This window comes from Phalangium opilio, unplaced genomic scaffold (genome assembly GCF_054372755.1).
Source record: "Phalangium opilio isolate 3A_F unplaced genomic scaffold, DU_Popi_V2 ptg000031l_1, whole genome shotgun sequence".
In the NCBI taxonomy this organism is placed as follows: domain Eukaryota; kingdom Metazoa; phylum Arthropoda; class Arachnida; order Opiliones; family Phalangiidae; genus Phalangium; species Phalangium opilio.
The window spans coordinates 10,216,083-10,235,946 of NW_028324158.1; the positions used below are offsets into that span (position 1 = coordinate 10,216,083).

General features: G+C 32.5%; 1 protein-coding gene and 1 long non-coding RNA gene across 6 annotated transcripts; one reads left to right on the plus strand and one right to left on the minus strand.

The window, feature by feature from the left end:
• Window positions 1-1,671: 1,671 nt before the first annotated feature.
• Window positions 1,672-19,859, plus strand: raw (NDT-like domain-containing protein raw). Of its 4 annotated transcripts, XM_089870104.1 has the most exons (17): window positions 11,992-12,158; window positions 12,191-12,250; window positions 12,384-12,472; window positions 13,106-13,215; window positions 14,743-14,857; window positions 15,769-15,854; window positions 15,993-16,013; window positions 16,106-16,197; window positions 16,444-16,576; window positions 16,661-16,751; window positions 16,859-17,062; window positions 17,133-17,196; window positions 17,813-18,080; window positions 18,170-18,329; window positions 18,821-18,971; window positions 19,557-19,640; window positions 19,719-19,859. In XM_089870104.1, the coding sequence occupies exons 3-17, from the start codon at window positions 12,441-12,443 to the stop codon at window positions 19,857-19,859; spliced, it is 1,752 nt and encodes a 583-aa protein (XP_089726230.1). In that variant the 5' UTR covers window positions 11,992-12,158; window positions 12,191-12,250; window positions 12,384-12,440. The 4 variants fall into 4 exon arrangements, with proteins under 4 accessions (XP_089726229.1, XP_089726230.1, XP_089726231.1 ...); XM_089870103.1 differs by lacking the exons at window positions 11,992-12,158; window positions 12,191-12,250 and adding an exon at window positions 1,672-2,202; XM_089870105.1 differs by having other exon boundaries at window positions 11,993-12,250; window positions 16,673-16,751.
• On the minus strand, window positions 9,004-9,630 carry LOC149690559 (uncharacterized). 2 transcript variants are annotated; one of them, XR_016383889.1, is made up of 3 exons: window positions 9,410-9,630; window positions 9,285-9,351; window positions 9,004-9,183 (listed from the first exon to the last, which is right to left on the minus strand). It is a non-coding gene; the product is annotated as an uncharacterized LOC149690559 (long non-coding RNA). The 2 variants fall into 2 exon arrangements; XR_016383888.1 differs by having other exon boundaries at window positions 9,285-9,630.
• Window positions 19,860-19,864: the final 5 nt, after the last annotated feature.

Below are 19,864 nucleotides of genomic sequence, written 5' to 3' on the forward strand. Positions count from 1 at the left end.
TAAAGTATATGAATTCTTGGTTTGAAATATATAGCCCAGTAAATTATGCATCATAATAAGAAGTAGTTATGAAATAATGGTGAGTTGACTGTTATAAAATAATTTTATTGTATGTACAAAACAAATAAATCAGAACGATAAGAATGGGTTTAGCCATTAAATTGTATATTTAATCTAGGGGAATTGATTAAATATTACAGAGTTTAGGTAAAAAAAAAATCTTATAAGTTTATTATCTCGTGCAGAGGTGAAAAGGTCAAACTCTCCACACAAATCATTTCTTGGCACCCGAGTTTTAATATTACAGCGCATGTCCATGTTAGAAACAAGGAAGAAACAAACTAATTTTGTTTAAAATATCACCCTAAATTTGATCGTATCTAGTATTCGATAATTAGTGCTAAGGGGCGAGAAGTAATAAAATATGGTTTAAAAAAAAATAATAAAATTCCTACGTAGGTAGTTCGTGAAAGCCTGGTACACATAAGGATTTTTTTTTATTTTTACTAAAAAAACGTCACGAGACCAAAAACGTACTTTTTCTAAAAAAGCCCACGCGGTACTTCAACTTGATATGGCGGGAAAAAAAAGCGCGCCAAAACTTACATACCGTGGGTGTGTAAAAAAAAATACTTGTACAAAAAAAAAAAAAATTCGACGGTTTTACGTTTTAATATAATTAGGTATAAAACTTAACTAGTTTTTCGTTTATTTTCCCGGGCTACGAAGGGAATTTAAAGGGATAGTTTAAACTCCATAAAAGCCTTGGCTAATACTAAAATTAAACTACTCACATTAATTAGGTTCATTCATACATTTATTAAACTAACTAAATAAATAAAGACTTGTATTTATTACAAATTAAAGAATTTAAACATAATTACTAATAATGCGCGATGAAGTCCAATTCCAGGGTCAAAGCCCACCGCTCGAGCATGCTACTACATCCTTGTAGTGGAGAGTGAGTGAGTGACTGACTTATTATCACAAGCAGTGGACCCTTTTATAGTTCGGGAAAGGTCAAAGGTAACGCAGGGTGTTAATCCTCTATATAACCGTACACCCCTGGAGTAGAAACTCGGGAGGTCCCTAAACTACTACGAGAGATTACAATATCATAAGTTAATAAGATACGTTCCTTAAGTGTGACACTTCATATACTTCGTAATGCTAGTTCGAGAACGACAAGTGAGAATTGAGATACTACAGTCAGTGAATTTTGCAGTTCATATTAACCTATTTAGTCTGTACTAAGCCCAAATTTGACAGCGCCAAGATCACCAGGCGTCGCTTTACCTCGAATGTATGACCTACCTCCCTCACCTCATAACAAGCTCCAGTTTTTAAGTTACCAGTGACAAACTTATGGAAGGAACATATTTTATGAACTTTTGCTTATATTGAAGTCCAATTTAGAAAATGAAATAAATTACAGCGATGGTACTATCCCTTGATCTTCATACCCCTTCTTAATGCCTTAAGAATTATCGCGGTTCTTTTAAAACCTGTTCAAGATACACACAATTGCTTATTTCATTCAAAGGGGGAGGCAACATTTTCACCATCGTCCTAAAACCAAACCCTCTTAATGTTAGTTAACTTATTCCCCGCTAGAGGCAGGCAGTGCGCTTCGTTTAGATTTGGCGGCTTAATACTGTTAAAGCCATAGTATACTTTTATCTGTTCTGTACAGACTGTATGTACTCCACCGCGAAACGGGAAGTTTAGTCTCGAGCTGAAAAAGCTGGCTTGAAAAAGTTTTTAAATTCGACGCCATTGCCGATGTAATGTCAGTTTAAGCTTAGCTCTTGTCTTGAGTAGTTCATTTTTAAAACTTTACAAGAATCAAAATGATTCAATAGATAATAATCAATCGTGTTTATCTAGTCACAGTCACAGACAACGTCTAAAATGGAATAACACCGATATTTTAAATTCATTTTTAATCAAATGACAGTTCATGTACATCAGTTTCATCTTAAAGAACACTATTTCTACTTCAAAATCGCGGAAAAACACGCTTTTAAAGATTGTGGATCCGCGCCAAATCGACTTAACCACGTGACACCGGTGTAACAGTTCATAAAAGCTTAAAATAATCATAAAAAAAACTATATTTAAAAATTTAAAAGGAAAAAAAACTACTTCTTCTTCCGACCGAGTTTATTTTGTAACGTTTGCAAAAATGGCTTCCTATCAGAGGTAAGAACCATCTACGATTATTTCACTGGGGTTCATTTTGGTAAATTATATTTTAGGGTATCGTTTATATTTAGAAGTTTGTTTAAAGATACGGTTTAATTATAAGATGGGCTGAGTAAGATGGGGACTTTAAAAATAAAGAAGAAAAAAAATCTGCTTAGCTGTTTTCAACCTTGCAGTGTAGTGCCACTTGCGTAACCAATTTTTTAGTTGAAGGACTAGTGTCAGTGTGAAATGTCTATACGGTATTTTTTTAACCAAAATATACAGAATACAAATAAGGCTTGTCACCTAAATTGCGTGAAAAATTAGGAAGTTGCGAGCTGCGCTGTCAAACGATCAAAATCGTAAATTCAAATTGAGTGTTAATCTAAAAGGGTTTGAAGCAACCTCATGCACGAAACTTACTATATTTTGACTGATTTGGTGCGAATTTGGATTATTTTAATGTTAAAATTTGGCTTCATATTGCACCTGAATGTGCTCACAAGTAACGTGAAAATCTAAGCAAAAATTTTAAAGTTACAGCACTGTCAAACAGTAAAAATGTAATAAAAAAAACCAATACTGTTTGAAACAATCACTCGCAACTTTCTTATATTTTGACCGATTTCGACCAAATTTGAATCGCATTTTAACGTTCTCATTCAGTTCTATATTCAACCTGAATACGCCTTTAACTTATAATTTATAACAGTGACAGTTTTCCTTTTTTAAAAAAGTTGTTTTTATCCCAAAGAGGCCAGTTTTGTTTTGTTTTTCTTGGTTTTTGTGGAAATAAGTAGCACTCAAAATTAGTTCTCAACACGTATGTATACTGGTTTTTTAAATGTGACTCTTAACGTACAGCCTTGTCTAGATTAGCCCTTCGCCTAGGCCTATGAATAGATTTTTTTTTCAATGCTCAAAAAGACTAGTAGTAAAATTGGCAAGGCACTTGAGAAACTTTTTGTCTTTCTGAATTTTGTTTCGCATTGACGGTTCGGTCGGTTTTTGTTCCATATGTCGAAGTTATATATATATATATGGTTAGTGAGGTATTAGTTACACTTATACATACATACAGACTTAGGAGCGTGGATAAACGCGCTGATGAATATATTTAGCTGGTTATCTACACTCTATAGGTGTTAATTTTTATACCTCTACGTCCCTGGTGGTCTCGCTTATCAGCTACTTCCTCGCTGTTAAAAAGTTGTGGGTGTAGAGAAATACTAAAGATTATGGTACGGTTCTAAACTGTTGCGGTACAGGCAGTATAAAGTTCACTTCCTGATGTATTTAAATTATTTTCTCAATCCCTATTTAATCTTTCCTAAGAAATTAATTATAAACTAACATTAAATTGACTTATAACTAATATTTAAATTCAAAAATTTCGTTTAAAACTCGGTTGAAATTAATATTTGGTAACATTAAATTGACTTAAAACTAATATTTAAATTAAAATATTATATCGCTTAAAATTAAAATTAAAATTAATATAAATTACTCCATATGAAATTAAAACAGTCCTTTAGAACTGCATTTTTGCATAACAATACACAAATTAATTATCATAGCAACCCAGTTTTCCCAACTAATAATATATATTTCAAAAATACAAACAAAGAGACTTACAACGCAAAATACGCCCCCTTTTATATACCATAACACTTCGACGTTGAAACACTCTACAATATTATAAACAACCATATACCGTTACACATATCGTTTCCTTGAAGTTTTTGACCTCAAAATACACCAGGCGTTTCATTATTGCTGAGGTTAGTTAATAATCGTATATCCCGTTAGAAAATATAACGTGTGTATAGTAAATTATTCCAACTTGTGTACGTGTACTCCGTTTTTTGTTTTTCAATGTCACAACAACCTCCTTTTATTTACTTCCTTTAACCGCGGTTATCTAAAGTCATCTTTTCTCAATGTTACATTAGGATTGGGAACTGTGTACGTGTTTCTGTAGACGTTATAATCCGTAGACTTTATAATTCATAGACCGTGTGCTATGGCTTTTTCATGGATATTATATACGCTATAGGACGGGAAACTGCGCTTCTCGAGACGCAAAATCGTGATATGAACGTAAATTAAGATATATTTTCAGGTATATTTTAAATTTCAAAACGCTGTTTAAAGGTATTGGCTGTAGACGTAGAGACAGTAAATTAGATGTATTACGGTATAAGCTGACTGTTCTGTGTTTTAGCAGAAAATTACTTATTTGTGCCGGTCCTTTATGGAATTAAAGTCCATGGATGTTTGTAATGGAATGCATTTTGTAACACTATATCCTTAAAATAAAGTTAGAGATACTTTTGACAATTAATTATTAATATCTTTTCATAGTTTCATATTACAGTCACATGCCTTAAAAATTACGCAACTGTCAATATGTCACATAAACCTGAGATGACAAAACTAAAGCTTAGACTATCTCGAATGGGTTCTTCTTTAAGTTTTTGAAATAATGTCATATTAAGCCTTTTACGTTCTATAATTAAGCATTTGCGTACTAAGGAAATAAGACTTGTAGTTAAATGAATTACTTGTCTAAATGTTTTTTACTTAATGCGTTTTTAATGTCGATAGACTCGTAACATCGCTTGCTTAAGTGTTTACGACGTAGTTTACGAAGCTTACCAGTTTTCAAAGTTTTGCCCTTGAATTATCTTAACCCCTTCGTGCCTTTGACTTTTTTTTTCATATATACTAAGTAGATAATTTGGATATAAATACGATGTGAGATCACCCAGCTGGAGTTACCAACCACTGCTTAATGTTTTTAACATAACTATTCATATACTACCCTTTATTATTCAGAGCCAAAAGAATAACTGTTTACTAATGATAGTGAGGAATAGTTTAGTATGGTTAAATGAATAATTAAATCCAATCTACGTCAGAATTTAAATCATGGAGCAAATACCCTTACCTTTGATTTCTAGGAAAACCTTTGACAATTGTAAACAAACTACGTAAGAGCCTTGAATGTTATTTTTTTTCTATATACAAGTGGAAGCTAAAAACTTTCCACTTACTTCTCTTCCTCAGCAGTTAGTTAGTCTATAGAAAAAGTGTTTCCCCTCTTAATCTAACGTCTTTGCAAAAACATTTCCTCAAAACTCCCAAAAGAATATCTATGGAACTTCATCATACATAGAGTGAAGTGAAGTTAACTCGTATATTTATTTTTGGAGGACGTACACCACCATGTGGGAGTTAAAAGACTAATAGCAGCTCTCTTCCTTTAACGACTTAAAATATAACACGTTGCGCCCCTTCTTTTCTTCATTTTCAATTTTCATCCTTTAAGAATTAGGCTAGGACTTTCGTGAAACTCTCTTTTTAAAGTTTTTAATTTTCGTAACCTCGGGTTTTTACGCAATATCTCCTTCAGAAAAGCACGTGGAGGATCTTTATAATTTTTCCATCAATGATAAGTCACGTGGTATATACTGTATCGGTAGTACATTATTACATCAGTAGCACGTGTTTTAACTCGTGATGTTTCTTTATTTGACGTGGTATTGTGGTATAGTTCGATAAACTAGGGTGTTAGAATTATAATTAGAACGGGATGTAATGTAGCATTTTGTTTATTCACTTCAAATGGTATTACGATTGATTTGCAAGTCAAATTTCCTCAAATATAAAGAATCAAATTATAGAAGTATTTAATTAAATCCCAATGCTGTAATTTCCTTAGTAATTTCTAACGAGATATATTGATAATAATCCATTTAATTACTAGATTCTGACGTAATAATTGCAACATTTTGTTTAGCTATATTTATTTATTATTTCATGTTAAACTTTCTTTCTTATTGAACCCAAACAACCAAACTTCCTTACTCGTTGACTACAAGAAACCTTTTCGGTATTAAATATAGCGAAGTCATTTTCAAAGTTACGTCCTTACGTTATTCCGTAGCTAGGCAACCATCACCTGTTTTCTCGATATTTCGTTATAGTTGTGAAAATGATTTAATCGTAGTAATTGCAATCTTACTGATAATTTATATCTAGGATCTTATATACGTAACCGTTCTGATAATGAAACGATAGGGATTTAAGTATAAAAGGAAAATGAAAGGAGTATCGACTTTAGTATTAAATTGTTTCACGATGAGATGACAGCGTTTTGTTGTAAGTAGAAAATTTCCAAAACCATTTTATAAAGTCATTTCAAAGTTCCTAAAATGGTATTGCGATGGTTAAGATTATTTCATTTTGAGTAATTAGTTTTGCAGTATAGTTGCAACTAAGTGAAAGAGGTCGCGGGTAAGAGGTTCCTCTTGAAGTTTTACGAGATTTAGTTTCTAAGGGAAGAAATTTAACTTTGATTCAACCCTTTTGAAAAACGTTAGCTCACTCGCATTGTACGTAAGATGTGAATCATTTTTCTTTAAAAGAAAGTTTTTTGGGGGCAACGGGCCAAGTTTGAATAAAAGGCTTTGGCAATTTGGCCTTTTACTCGCGTAGAGTATTAATCATTTTCCTTAGAACGAAGTAACGCAAATTTTAATACATTAATGAATGGTGTTGACTCTTTCTTATTTCTTAAAATATGTAAATTGTTAAAGAATTTATTAATTTTCCCGTTACTCGTTAAGACCTCGTTTGGGTCAGATTTTCTTGACCCGGCTGAAAAGTATTTGTAAATTAATTTGCAAGGGATATTTGCATGATTGAAACGATAGATTAGGAAGAGTTAAGTTATAGACAGTATATGCAAAAGAGCAATGACTTTCGTAGGCCTTGAGAAGTAATTGCTGGGTTGGTTTCAATTATAGTTTTGGCAGACGAAAGGGGGTTTATTTGTTGGGTTATTTACCATAAGAAAACGTGTGGAGATGTTGGATTAAGTTGGCCATTTGAGAATTTGAATTGCTTTTGTTGGTAGACAGCCGGACCTAAATTTTTAACGAAGTGAAACAACAAATTCAGCTTTGTACGGAACTTTGAATTCTGTCTTTGCTAAAAAGGTTGCAATATTGATTCTAATATTTATTTGATATTTTGTGAAATTGCTGTAGATATATAAATAATTTCCTAAATTAGATGAAAAATTGCAGTTTTCCTATATTTAGAACACAAAAATTAAATCATAAACGTTGAACTCGTAGTAGGAATTGAACTGATCCAGTTTTCCTAAATAATTTAAATAAATAGAAAAATATTAGCAGTTGAATAGTTAGGGAAACTTCAAAGGTAATACAGGGTGTTAATCCTCTTTTTAACCCTACAACCCTGGAGTAGAAACTCAGGAGGTCCCTAAACTATGGCGGAAGGTTACAAAATATTGCCATTAATTTTTGAACGTTAATTTTTTTAAATTTAGAGTAAATTATCAATCCCTCTTCAAATTATGCCTTTCCTCTATACTCAAGACCATTTTAGGCATCCTTGTATTTAGTATAAATTAACTCTACAGTTGTGTTTCTTTCAAAATATAGGAACTTTAGACTATCACGTTTTAGTTTTCAAGAATCGTTTCACCCACACACAAAAAAATATCGGGTATACCGGGTTATTATTCAGGTACTTGTTTCGTTTTCCTCAAACTGTAAAGAGATTCATTCGCTAAAGAGAGACGCTGATAATGTGGACTTAGTTGAATTTAAAATTCCTGACGCGATACCTTGTGTGGGTGTGACTAGCCTAAATAACTTCAAGCTTAGTTTAAATTCGACACCTATATCTCTTTAGGAAAATATTTAGTTATAAAGAAACCCGCTAACATGTATAAAAGAATTAAAAATAATTTTTAAAGATAGGGTGGAATCAAAAAGTGGTGGGTGACAAACAAGGATTATTTCATGAAAAATTACCCAACAATATTGAATTTTACTTAAATGTTTTTATTCATTCACTCTCCCTTTTTACTATTTTAATGAAACTTCGAACGTGTTCTTATATTTTTCTTTTTGGAACTATACATTTAGTAGAACAGTAATTTCTTTTAAGTGGCAAAGATTATAATTAAGTCTTCCTACGTAAAATGGCCATATAAGGAAATGAAAAAGTAAATTAATTACGTGAAACATTATTGAATACCACTTTCTAGAACTTGTATATTTTAAAAAGACATTTTCTCAAGTCTTAATTTTGTTTTATTTTTTTTTCTGGTAAATTGAAGGTCGAATGGAGTTAATTTTAAAAATACTTGAATAAACGTTGGAACGCTTCGTAATGAGCTCAAATTAGTTGAGAAAATGTTATAATTTGCCTCAGATTTCTTTGTTTAACACAATTTGAGTTTCAAAAATTCCATAGCACCAATTGAACCAATTTGAATTAGTTAATTACGCAATTTTAAACTTTTACCAACTTAATCCTTAACAGCAAACTAATTTGTATTTTATGCACTTCGAACCAATTATATTTAGGGATTTTTTGAATTTTGATAAATTTAAAATTATTCATTATTGCAATTTATTTCGAAACAATTTTATAAACTTAACTTCCTGCATATAAAATACCCGTCCCAAACTACGAAACTTTAGACCAAAAAAAAAAGAATTTCTAAATACGAAAGTTCAATCTGATATCTTTTAGAGTATAGAAACGACAACGTAATAGCAAGACGGAAAAGGGATATTCCAACCACGTTCGTTTCTTGGAATTAAATAAATTCCCTTCGTTTTTATTACGGATTGTTTAGAGCTGTCAAAATGCAAATCAAAAATTCGAGAAAACGACACTTTAACTTATAAAACGAATCATGTTAAATCGTTTCAGAGTTTTTCGTAACTCAAACAGACCGTATCTATCCATTATTGTATTAACCCGGTAACATTATTGTTAAATAATTATGTTTATTTTTAGTTATATGGTGCCTTATTACCACTTCTAAATTTTACTAGTAATACATTTCAAATTCGAACGTTTCGTTTCTACTTAGTGATCTGTTGTTGATGAACCTTCGACTATACCGTTTAGTAGGCCCCGGGTTCGATCCCAACCAGCATTTATCAACTAGTTTAAGAAAGACATCTTATTTTTCACTTCGTGTATGTCGTAATAGACGCACCCCCAAATTGTAATTTGAAAAATTGGCAATCACCCAAGGGTATTACCATCATAACCACTTCTTTTTCTTCTTTTCTTCAAGTCTATGTTCCTTTAACTGCAGTATATCTTTTCCTAGTTTAGGAATGTAAAATTCTTTTACTTTTTAAGAATTAGGTTACGATATACTAACCTCTAAAATTGTTGCGCATTTTAACAACCGACTGAAAACACCATTTACAATTAGATTGTTTTGACTAGAAACTTTGCGAATTTTTCTTTAAATGTTGACTATATCTATTTACAAAGTTAACAACGTCAAATTCTTACGAATCTCGACAAAAATAGCGTTTATTTTGACAGGAAAGAAATAGGCTTAGTATATACTTTAAATCGATGACTTTTGTTTTTTAGACTTTTCGAGATAATGCGACCTTCCTTAAGGGTGTATTTGTCTCAAGGCTAGTGTCTTTAACAAGCCTTGGCGTCGTTCGAAGCCAAATTCTTCTCTTTTTTTTTGTAAGGTGGATGAGATGCTGTGTAGAATACGGAGCGATTTACGCAATATTACGTTATAAGAAATTTTTTTAAATATTTTAATATGTATTAATGTTAATATTATCATAAGTTTATAAGATATGTTCCTTCCATAAGTATGACACTACCTATACTTCGTAATGCTAGAGACTTACAGCTCGAGATAACTAGTTCGAGAACGACAAGCCAGGATTTAAGTCCTACACTCTGTTGTAAATTTTGCAGTCCATCTTCCTCTATTTATTTTATACTAGGCCTTTGACAGCGCCTCACCAGGCGTCGCTTTACCTCGAATCTATGACCTACCTCCCTCACTTCATGACAAGCTCCAGTTTCTAAGTTACCAGTGACAAACTTATGGTGAACATATCTTATTAACTTATGATATTATTTTAAATTATGCATCGTCATGAATTATGGTGCGGTTTTAGAACAAGATAATCATACGTATTATATATCTAGGATATAGGAACAATCTTCTATAAATATTATAGCCAAATGAGTTCTTGTTTATGACTTTATTGACGGATATCTCTATTAGAAGTATTTTCATTGAAAACAACTGCCAAATTCACCACAGCGTTTCTTAAATCTTAATTTATTACTCCCCCTGTAACTCGGCGTTACCCGGGTCATGAATATTCTTAAACAAACAGTAATTCGATAGATAAATTTAATTTAAAAACCAAATATTAAACTAACAACTTGCGTGGGACTACGTAATCTCTTTATTTTTATTTTTTTGACTTAAGTTCGAGGGCGGTCGCGAAAATATCAACGTGGAACCATAAATTAAAATTTATCCAAAAACCCCGCCAAATCCAAAACCAGTCTTATATTAAAAAGGCACATTCCTAAGCCACCAGGGGCGCGCCGTCGCTAAACTAAATAATATACGCAAATATGTAACTTTGAAGCGGCCATAAGTGGGACCGTGCATGGCGCACGCGTTTTTCCCCAAAATTTAAATTATTTCTGTGGGTTGCTGATTGGTGTTGCGTAGGTTTTGACCGTAGGTGGGTAGCGTAGCCATGTGTAAAACTATTCATTTATACATATCTCATTTTTGAGATAGAAGGAAGAATATTTTTAAACGTTCAATTTAATTTATTTCAAAAAGTATCGTATTAATTATACCGCACAAACATTGCTCTGATATTTCAAAACCGCTATTCCAAGAAATTTACGCGGACTTAAGGATCATAACACACTGTTCTTATTAAACCTATCATTTAAGTCAAAACACTTACTGGAATAATGGTTCCTTTTGACGTCACGAGCTGTAATGCTTGTGTAAGCTACCATAGGTCTTGGGTTTTTTCAATGCCAATCTTCCTCTTTGCGTAGTTTCGTAGGCAAGCTGTCTCTCTTCCTAGGCATGTGACGTTATAGTAAATTATATCTTTAGATTGGAAATTATAAGAGAGAGTTATTTGTATAAAAGGATGAATGAGTTGTAGTTTAGAGCTCATTCAAAAAAAGTGAATCTATTTAAATAGTTTAATGGCTGTAGTTTTCGTCATTCTTATAAAATATTACGTAAATTGTGAATGTAAGTAAACTTTTAAATCCGAGCTCGTGCTAAAACGAGATTTGAATTTTCGCGCCTTTTTCTAATTTAGTCGAAGTGGGGAAATAAGAATTTTTTTTGAGTTGGTGAAAATGATTTCGACGTTATGAGAGTTGGTCTAACGGGCTTTTCGTGGTTTCGATGCAGTTGGTCTAACGGGATTTTCGAGGTTTCGATGCAGTTGGTCTAACGGGATTTTCGAGGTTTCGATGCAGTTGGTCTAACGGGATTTTCGAGGTTTCGATGCAGTTGGTCTAACGGGCTTTTCGAGGTTTCGATGCAGTTGGTCTAACGGGCTTTTCGAGGTTTCGATGCAGTTGGTCTAACGGGCTTTTCGAGGTTTCGATGCAGTTGGTCTAACGGGCTTTTCGAGGTTTCGATGCAGTTGGTCTAACGGGCTTTCGAGGTTTCGATGCAGTTGGTCTAACGGGCTTTCGAGGTTTCGATGCAGTTGGTCTAACGGGCTTTCGAGGTTTCGATGCAGTTGGTCTAATGGGCTTTCGAGGTTTCGATGCAGTTGGTCTAATGGGGTTTCGATGCAGTTGGTCTAATGGGCTTTCGAGGTTTCGATGCAGTTGGTCAAATAAGCCGTATGCGTTATGCTGCGATTGGTCGAAAGATGATTATGAGAATTGGGTAGTGCTCATTGCATCTATCGGTCAACTCGATTAACTTATCGTCTGCTTATACCTTGCGTAATGTTTGTTATTGTTGTTGTTGTCGGTCACGTATAAATGAAATGAAACAAACAAAAACATTATATAGCGATAAAAAGTGGTTGCCATGGCAGTAATAGGACTCTTTATTTATTATACGAATAATATAATGATTCACGATAACCTGCGGAGTAGTAGTAAGACCAGTGATATAAAATGTCCAAGGCTTAGTGACTGAAGTATTGAACAAACTGGGATTCTTTACCTTTTGGTAGGAAGTTTAATATTATTCTCAAGTCCTATTAATTATTATTAACTAGAAAATAAGATAACTCTTAAATTACGTTACTAGTATCAGTGTATAAAACAAAAATTGATGTGTGGTTTTAATTTTATCTTTTTAGGTTAAGGCTTCCTCGTTTTCGGAATTCAAGTTCATCTTCATCTTCTCAGGGTCAGAAATGTCTGTTCATCTGTATGGCAGCTTAACTAGGTAAGCTAATAGTAATTATTATTTATTAAAACTAGGTCATAGACCCACCCTTTTCCTGTTAAATTTCCCGTTTAAATAACTTTACAATCATTACCAAGAATGTAAAAGGTAAATGGCATTTTTTACCTACCTATTGATTTTTAGTTTACAGTATTAATTATACTAATCAAACCCCCAAAAATGAACGTAAATCCGGGGAAATATTTAAAAACGGCGTTTTAATTATGAATTCATATATTGCACAACAAATTTTAGTCAAAAATCCCTGATCCCCTATGGCTTTGAGGCTAAAACTGGTGGTGGTTTTGAATTTATTTACATAAAGTGCTTCATAATATAAATATTGCACTCTTATTTGAAATCCCGAGTTTGGAAATTGTTTATCAAAATTTTGAGTTGATATTATATTATTTTATTTTAATATCATGAGTTCACTGTGCCTAAAATAATCTCTTCACTTAAAATGTTTCTTGTTTTTCTTTTGAATTTCCGTTTGTTACCAAATGATATTATTTTTAGACAAATTTTCCATAGCTTTGATAATAGTTTACATCCTTCAAATTTGACTATAATAATCTCATTAATTATCTATTCAATTTATTTTAACCCTTTTTCTTTTTATTTCACTTTTAGGCAACTATTTTCTGTGTGGTCTTGCAGAGCTGAACGTACAAATACATTATCAGAAAACGCCATACCTTTTGCATTACACGACATGGAGATTTTTCCTTCTGCATCTCAAGGTATGTGCGCCTTTTATTCATTAAATACGTCAAATAAACCTTAAATTATCAAAAAATACATGAAAAATACGTGAAAAATAGCGGAATTATTTCCCTGAAATATATGTTTTTAACCTGAAAAAGGTTGCATTTGATAGAATGTGTCTTTTAGTGAGTTAAAATTTAATCTAATAGACATGGAATTATGCCACTTCCCTTATTTATTTAAAATGCTCTTAAATGTCCTATTAAAATTCAATATTTAAATCTTTTCCTTCCTAACTGTGAAATCAGTTTATATTCCCTTTAAATTCAATCACCGATAAGATATTTAAAATCATAGAAAAAGTTGATGACCTGTATCAATTACACACACCAATACATTGAAATTTGAGAATCATCAGACACTAAGACGCCAGCCAGGCCTCTATAATCTGAACTTTTATCACAATAAATAGTAAAAGTTGTTTAACAAGTGATAAAGATTTTTCTTTTAATTCTAAAAATATGTCGTCATGTTTCAATGTTCATCAGATAGTTTAATAAATTTTTAAGAATTGATAGTGTACGCTACATACACACCCTAATTTAAATATTGTTTATTTTAAATTATACTCTATAGATTAGCTTTAGAAAATAAAAATTATAGAAACTGCTAGTCTTGCGAATTTTTTTATAGTATTTGAGCGGCTTTGATTGCATGCCCAAAATTTCAAAACAAGCAGCTATAAGACTATATTATTATATTATTATATAATCACCATATATTTATATATATTTTTTTTCAATTGAAATTGCAAAATAATTTTGCAATGAAGTATATATATATATATAAACAAGAAGTGATATCTAGTTTATTAGGGAGAAGGTGTAAATTCGCGCCATATTTCCAGCTTTATCTCCAGTCCAAACCTATGTAGGTCCGGAGTTAATCCCCCCCCCCCGCCTCTAAATTACAACCAACATCTCATTGGTTCTTGAAAACTCGTGCACGTCAGAGCGACGACGTGAATGACGAAAATTACGTGTATTTTCCAACTGAGGAGAGACTATGAAATAGCGCGGCCTCCTTTTACGTCCCCCCTTGTATTTCGAAAGGGGGGGGACTGGGACTATGGCGCGCGAATTAATACTTAGGCATCTTATACCTTCTCCCTAATAAACTAGATATCACTTGCTTCTTCATATAAATATGTATTAAAATCTGGTGATATCTACGAGTTCATTGTGGACCCAGAATTTGGAAATCTTCCACGTACTTGTAATTGTAAATAGATTATTGATGAATTGGTTCATATTCTTGGTTTTTGTTGCAATGTTTAAAAGGTTTCAGTTTCCATGGGAAAATATTCTAGATTTTTTTGTTTTTCGGTTCTGATAAAAAACAATTGGCAAAATTGTCGATAGTTCAAGTTGCTTTATTATTTCACTACTGATTAAAAACAATTAAAAATAAAAATTGCCAAAATAATTAGGCACTTCAAGCCGCCGTTTTTTTTTATTATTGGTTTCGAATGGATTTAAAAGTGTTAAATATTTTAATTTCAGTGCACGAAATGCTGCACTGCGCTAGCGAATGTTCCAAAAGAAATACGAGGGAATACATTACATTCGGGGAATTTTGCGTATTTGCCTCGGAATTAAAAACATGTTATGAGAAAAAGTAAGTGTTTTTTCATATTTAAAGTGTGTACGTAAAACATTTAATCTTCATTTTATAAAGTGCTGTCTTTTTATTAAGAACGTGATACAAGCAACTAAACAGCTAGGCATATATTTTTTTTTTTTACGTTTTCATGTGCAATACTAGTGTTTATGATATTGTGATATTATCAACGTGAAATGTTATAAGAAATTTTCTGAATTTAGTGTCAGTTCGCTTGTAGAATTCTACCAAACGGGTCACAATATATTTTGATTTAAAGTCGGGCTAGTTTTTATTATAAATTAAATTAAATTGATTTGGATTTAAATACGATTGCAATTATAGTAGTAGAATGATTTTTATGATTAAGACGTTTCTGATGATAGTTTTTAAAGCTATTAATGAAAGAATACGGTATGAATTATTTTAATTAATTTATTAATTTGTAGTGTTTGTAAAAACCTCGAATAGTCCAGGGGGTTTTTGTAAGGAAAATTATGAAATTTGGAAATTTTTAAAAATAATAGATTAAAGAAACGAATCTTTGCACCTAATACCAAGAAGTTATATCAGTATCTCAGAGAGAAGGTATAAGATGCCTTTGTATTCGCGCGCCATAGTCCCAGTCCCCCTTTCAAAATACAAGGGGGGACGTAAAAGGAGGCCGGGCTATTTCGCCTCTCCTCAACCAGAAAATATGACTGTAATTTTCGTCACTCGCGTCGTCGCGCTGACGTGAGTTTTCAAGAACCAATTAGATGCTGGTTGTAATTTAGAGACGGGGATTGACTCCGGACCTACTATACGTTTGGACTGTAGATAAAGCTAGATTATAAATCTGGCGAATTTATACCTTCTCTCTGAGATACTAGATATAACTTCTTGCTAATACCTATGTTTATAACACGTCATCTAATTTTTTGTATTAGAATCCCCAAACCAACTCCACTTTCTCGCACAAGAAAAGAAGGCAGGAGAGCGCATTCTCGATTAAAAACTTTAAACGCAACAAACAGTACGTAACCCTTTAAAACTTAAATTAAATTTAAATACAAGTTAATTAATTAATTAATTAATTAATTAAGTTAAGTTCGAATTAGAAACTAATACAAACATTATTCCTCCGTTTTTCTTTTCTTTCCCATAATTACAGAACCAAATCCAAAATATGAAGGTATATAATTAATATTATAATTTCAAATTAATTAACCCTTTAGTTTTTGATTTGAAACGTTCATAATAACCCTTTTTATAACTTTTTTGTAGTTTTTTTGGGTGGATCTTGTAACCCAACAACATGGAGAAGAGACATAGCCATTCCGTTCTTAAAAAGCCAAGCCATTAGCTCTTACAATCCAGTAAGTATATCGTTACTATTTTAATTTAAATCTAATAAAAACCTCCGAAATATTTAAATTTTATTAAAAATTTCACGTAAAACTTAATTATTTTTATTAAAAATTTCACGTAAAACTTAATTATTTTTATTAAAAATTTCACGTAAAACTTAATTATTTTTATTAAAAATTTCACGTAAAACTTATTGTTATTATTTTAATAAAAATTTCACGTAAAACTTATTGTTATTACTTTTTTAAAAATAGCAAGTAGCACATTGGGGACCAGAACTTATTGAACTTGAAAACCTCGCGAAACAAAATGCGGAAGTTTTATTTTTCGTTATTGATAATCAAACCAGATCGATCGCGTCTATGATCGAGGCTTCCCATATCGCCGGTAAATGTATTATTTAAATTTTACTACTAACAAATCAAAATGATTAACACCTGGGATGGGAACCTAAGAAATTAACCTTTTTAGCAATATTTTCAGGGACAAAAAGGAAACTAATGCTAGTTATGTACAATATTGATGATGAAACGACAATATTTGGAGAAAAACTTACTCAAAAGTAAGATATTTGACCGTACCAAAACTCGCCGCCATTTTGAGCAAAATGGGAGGAGCCAACTCAACCCCATCTAACGGTCTTTCTTTCTTTCTTTCTTTTTTTTAAAGGGAAGTGAAAGATTTAAGAAAAGGTCACCGTTACTTAAGGGACATTGTTGAACGCGAAAATATCCCGGTGTTTAACAATATCAACGAAGCTCTTAAAGGAACCGTTCGAGTTGTCAAAGATGGTATTCGACCACAGGAATTAACAATGAATGATGCCCAACATCCGGTCAAAATGGCTCACATTCAATTGGCGGAAAAATTATTGTAAGTATCTCGTTAAATATTAAGGTTCTCCTTTGACCTTTCTTTAACCTTATTCTTATTATTAAAATAGTAAATTGCGAGAAGTCTTTGATGATTTGGATCTTAACAATAGTGGATTCATATCCTTAGAAGATGTAAGTAAAATATTATAATTGTTTGTTCTTGGTGACGCGTATGTAATTTACTTATAATTGTGTTTTTTTAAACGTAATTTACATATAATTGTGTTTTTTAGACGTAATTTACATATTATTGTGTTTTTTTAGACGTAATTTACGTATAATTGTGTTTTTTAGACGTAATTTACGTATAATTGTGTTTTTTAGACGTAATTTACGTATAATTGTGTTTTTTAGACGTAATTTACGTATAATTGTGTTTTTTAGACGTAATTTACGTATAATTGTGTTTTTTAGACGTAATTTACGTATAATTGTGTTTTTTAGACGTAATTTACGTATAATTGTGTTTTTTAGACGTAATTTACGTATAATTGTTTTTTTAGACGTAATTTACGTATAATTGTGTTTTTTAGACGTAATTTACGTATAATTGTGTTTTTTAGACGTAAGTTACATATAATTGTGTTTTTTAGACGTAATTTACATATAATTGTGTTTTTTTAGACGTAATTTACATATTGTGTTTTTTAGACGTAATTTACATATAATTGTGTTTTTTTAGACGTAATTTACGTATAATTGTGTTTTTTTTGACGTAATTTACGTATAATTGTGTTTTTTATCGTAGGTGTGCATGGCTTACAAAATCCTTACCTCTCAGGAATTAAGTACAACAAATTTAAAAAACATTATCGAAAGTACTTACGGTGAAAGTCGCGAGTTAAAAGTCAACTTGGACGATGTTAGAATAGACTTTGACCAGTTTTGCTGTATCATGACGGAGTTTTCCATTTGTGACGATGGGAATGGTAACACTTCCAATCTGATCAACTCCGTCGCGTCTAAAGTTGTTAAAGTAATTACCTCCGTGGCCTATCCATTCTCCAAACTTGTTGGTAAGTTGAAATAAACCAAACGTTTTTGATTCGCCTGATCAACTGTTAAAGTACGTATCTTTCTTTCTTTCTTTCTTTCTTATATTTAGATTGGTTCCTTCAACCTAACAACGAAGAGTCTCTATGTAATGGCAACTGCGAAACACCACCTCCGTTAATCAGTTTCACTTGCCAGTACAGGCATCTTTATCTCGGAGGTTCCGGTCGACCATCCCGGTGGAGAGACGAGATTGCCATGCCTATTTTGAAGTAAGTTAAAGATCTTAAGATTGTATATTACCAGAAGTATATAATACTTCTCTCCGAGAGAAGTGTACAAGCACAAAACGGGGTAAGTGTAACGTCACTCTTCCCAACATCGGATCATTTAGAGCAAGGTTACTAAAACGAATCACATACGCGATAAATAGTTCCCTCATCATTACTCTATTAGCGTTTAAATATTTCGCCAGACGCGCTTGCGCATTTTTGTCCCACGTCAAGACAATCAAGGTTTGTGGGGTGATTGTTGGGGATTTAGTGCCAAACAATTATAGAATTCACCTTACGGTGCGATGCCCATTTGTAGTTTGGTGAGCGGGAAAGCAAACTAAAAGGGTTCCTTCGCCAGGGAAGAATGACGTTACATAACTAAAGCATTAAGAGGATACAGAGTGTCATCCTTCTTCTATTATCCCCTTCTGATATTACTGTCCGAGTACAATATTAATTGGTTTTGAATTTATTTATTTATTTATTAGGAAGAAGGGATTGACGTGCTACACAAGCTCCTTCGATGATAGTCCTTGGCAAGATCGTCTCAGTCCCTTGGAAATTGCCACTGTTGACCGATGTAAGGTTTTGCTCTTCGTCATAACTGCGGATACAAGAGCTCTGTCCGAAATGATTTTGGTAAGTTACTTAACTGTTCCTTATTTCCGTTAGACGATCTAAATCTTCGGATCGCGTATTCTCGCGCACTGTAAGCGAACCCGGGTCGCTGACGCAATAGACAGACATTCTACCATTGAACCATAGAGACTTGATAGAAACCCCGGGCTTTTTTATTATTTATTTTTATCTCTAAAATGTCGGGGTGATGTGGGGTGGGGTGGGGTACCTCTTAATCTGTGGGGTCGGATACTTTTGAATTTTAATCTGTGGGGTCGGATACTTATGAATTTGTATGTTTGGGGTTTTTATATTTATTTTCTTTTTATTTATGTGCTAATTAAATAGATAACGATTTTCCCCATTTCCTACCGCGAACCCGGGTCGCTGACGCAATAGACAGACATTCTACCATTGAACCATAGAGACTTGATAGAAACCCCGAGGTTTTTTATTATTTATTTTTATCTCTAAAATGTCGGGGTGATGTGGGGTGGGGTACCTCTTAATCTGTGGGGTCGGATACTTTTGAATTTTAATCTGTGGGGTCGGATACTTATGAATTTGTATGTTTGGGGTTTTTATATTTATTTTCTTTTTATTTAGGCGGTTCACTACATTGGAAAGGAGTGTAATGTTGTGCTTTGCATTCAGTATCTTCCTGATGATGTAGTAATTGATGGCGAAAAGGTAAATTAATTTAGAAACGCGACAAAACTAAATCTTTCTTAGTAACAAATACAATTATTTTACGTAATATTTTATCAGTTATCGGAACAAGCCGTTAAAGACTATAATAGAGGGCGTGTCTACCTTTCGGACATTGCTACTCGCAATGGTGTACCGGTGTTTGATAAAATTGACGAAGCTGTTAAGTGCGCCGCGGAAAAAAGCACTTGTGACAATTAACTTAA

Excerpts from the sequence above, each read along its gene's own strand:
- raw (XM_089870103.1), top strand. The coding sequence starts at position 12,441 with ATGTCTGTTCATCTGTATGGCAGCTTAACTAG. Across the intron at positions 14,858-15,768 it reads AAAACATGTTATGAGAAAAA|AATCCCCAAACCAACTCCAC; the intron begins GTAAGTGTTTTT and ends TTTTTGTATTAG. Across the intron at positions 18,330-18,820 it reads ATTGCCATGCCTATTTTGAA|GAAGAAGGGATTGACGTGCT; the intron begins GTAAGTTAAAGA and ends TTTATTTATTAG.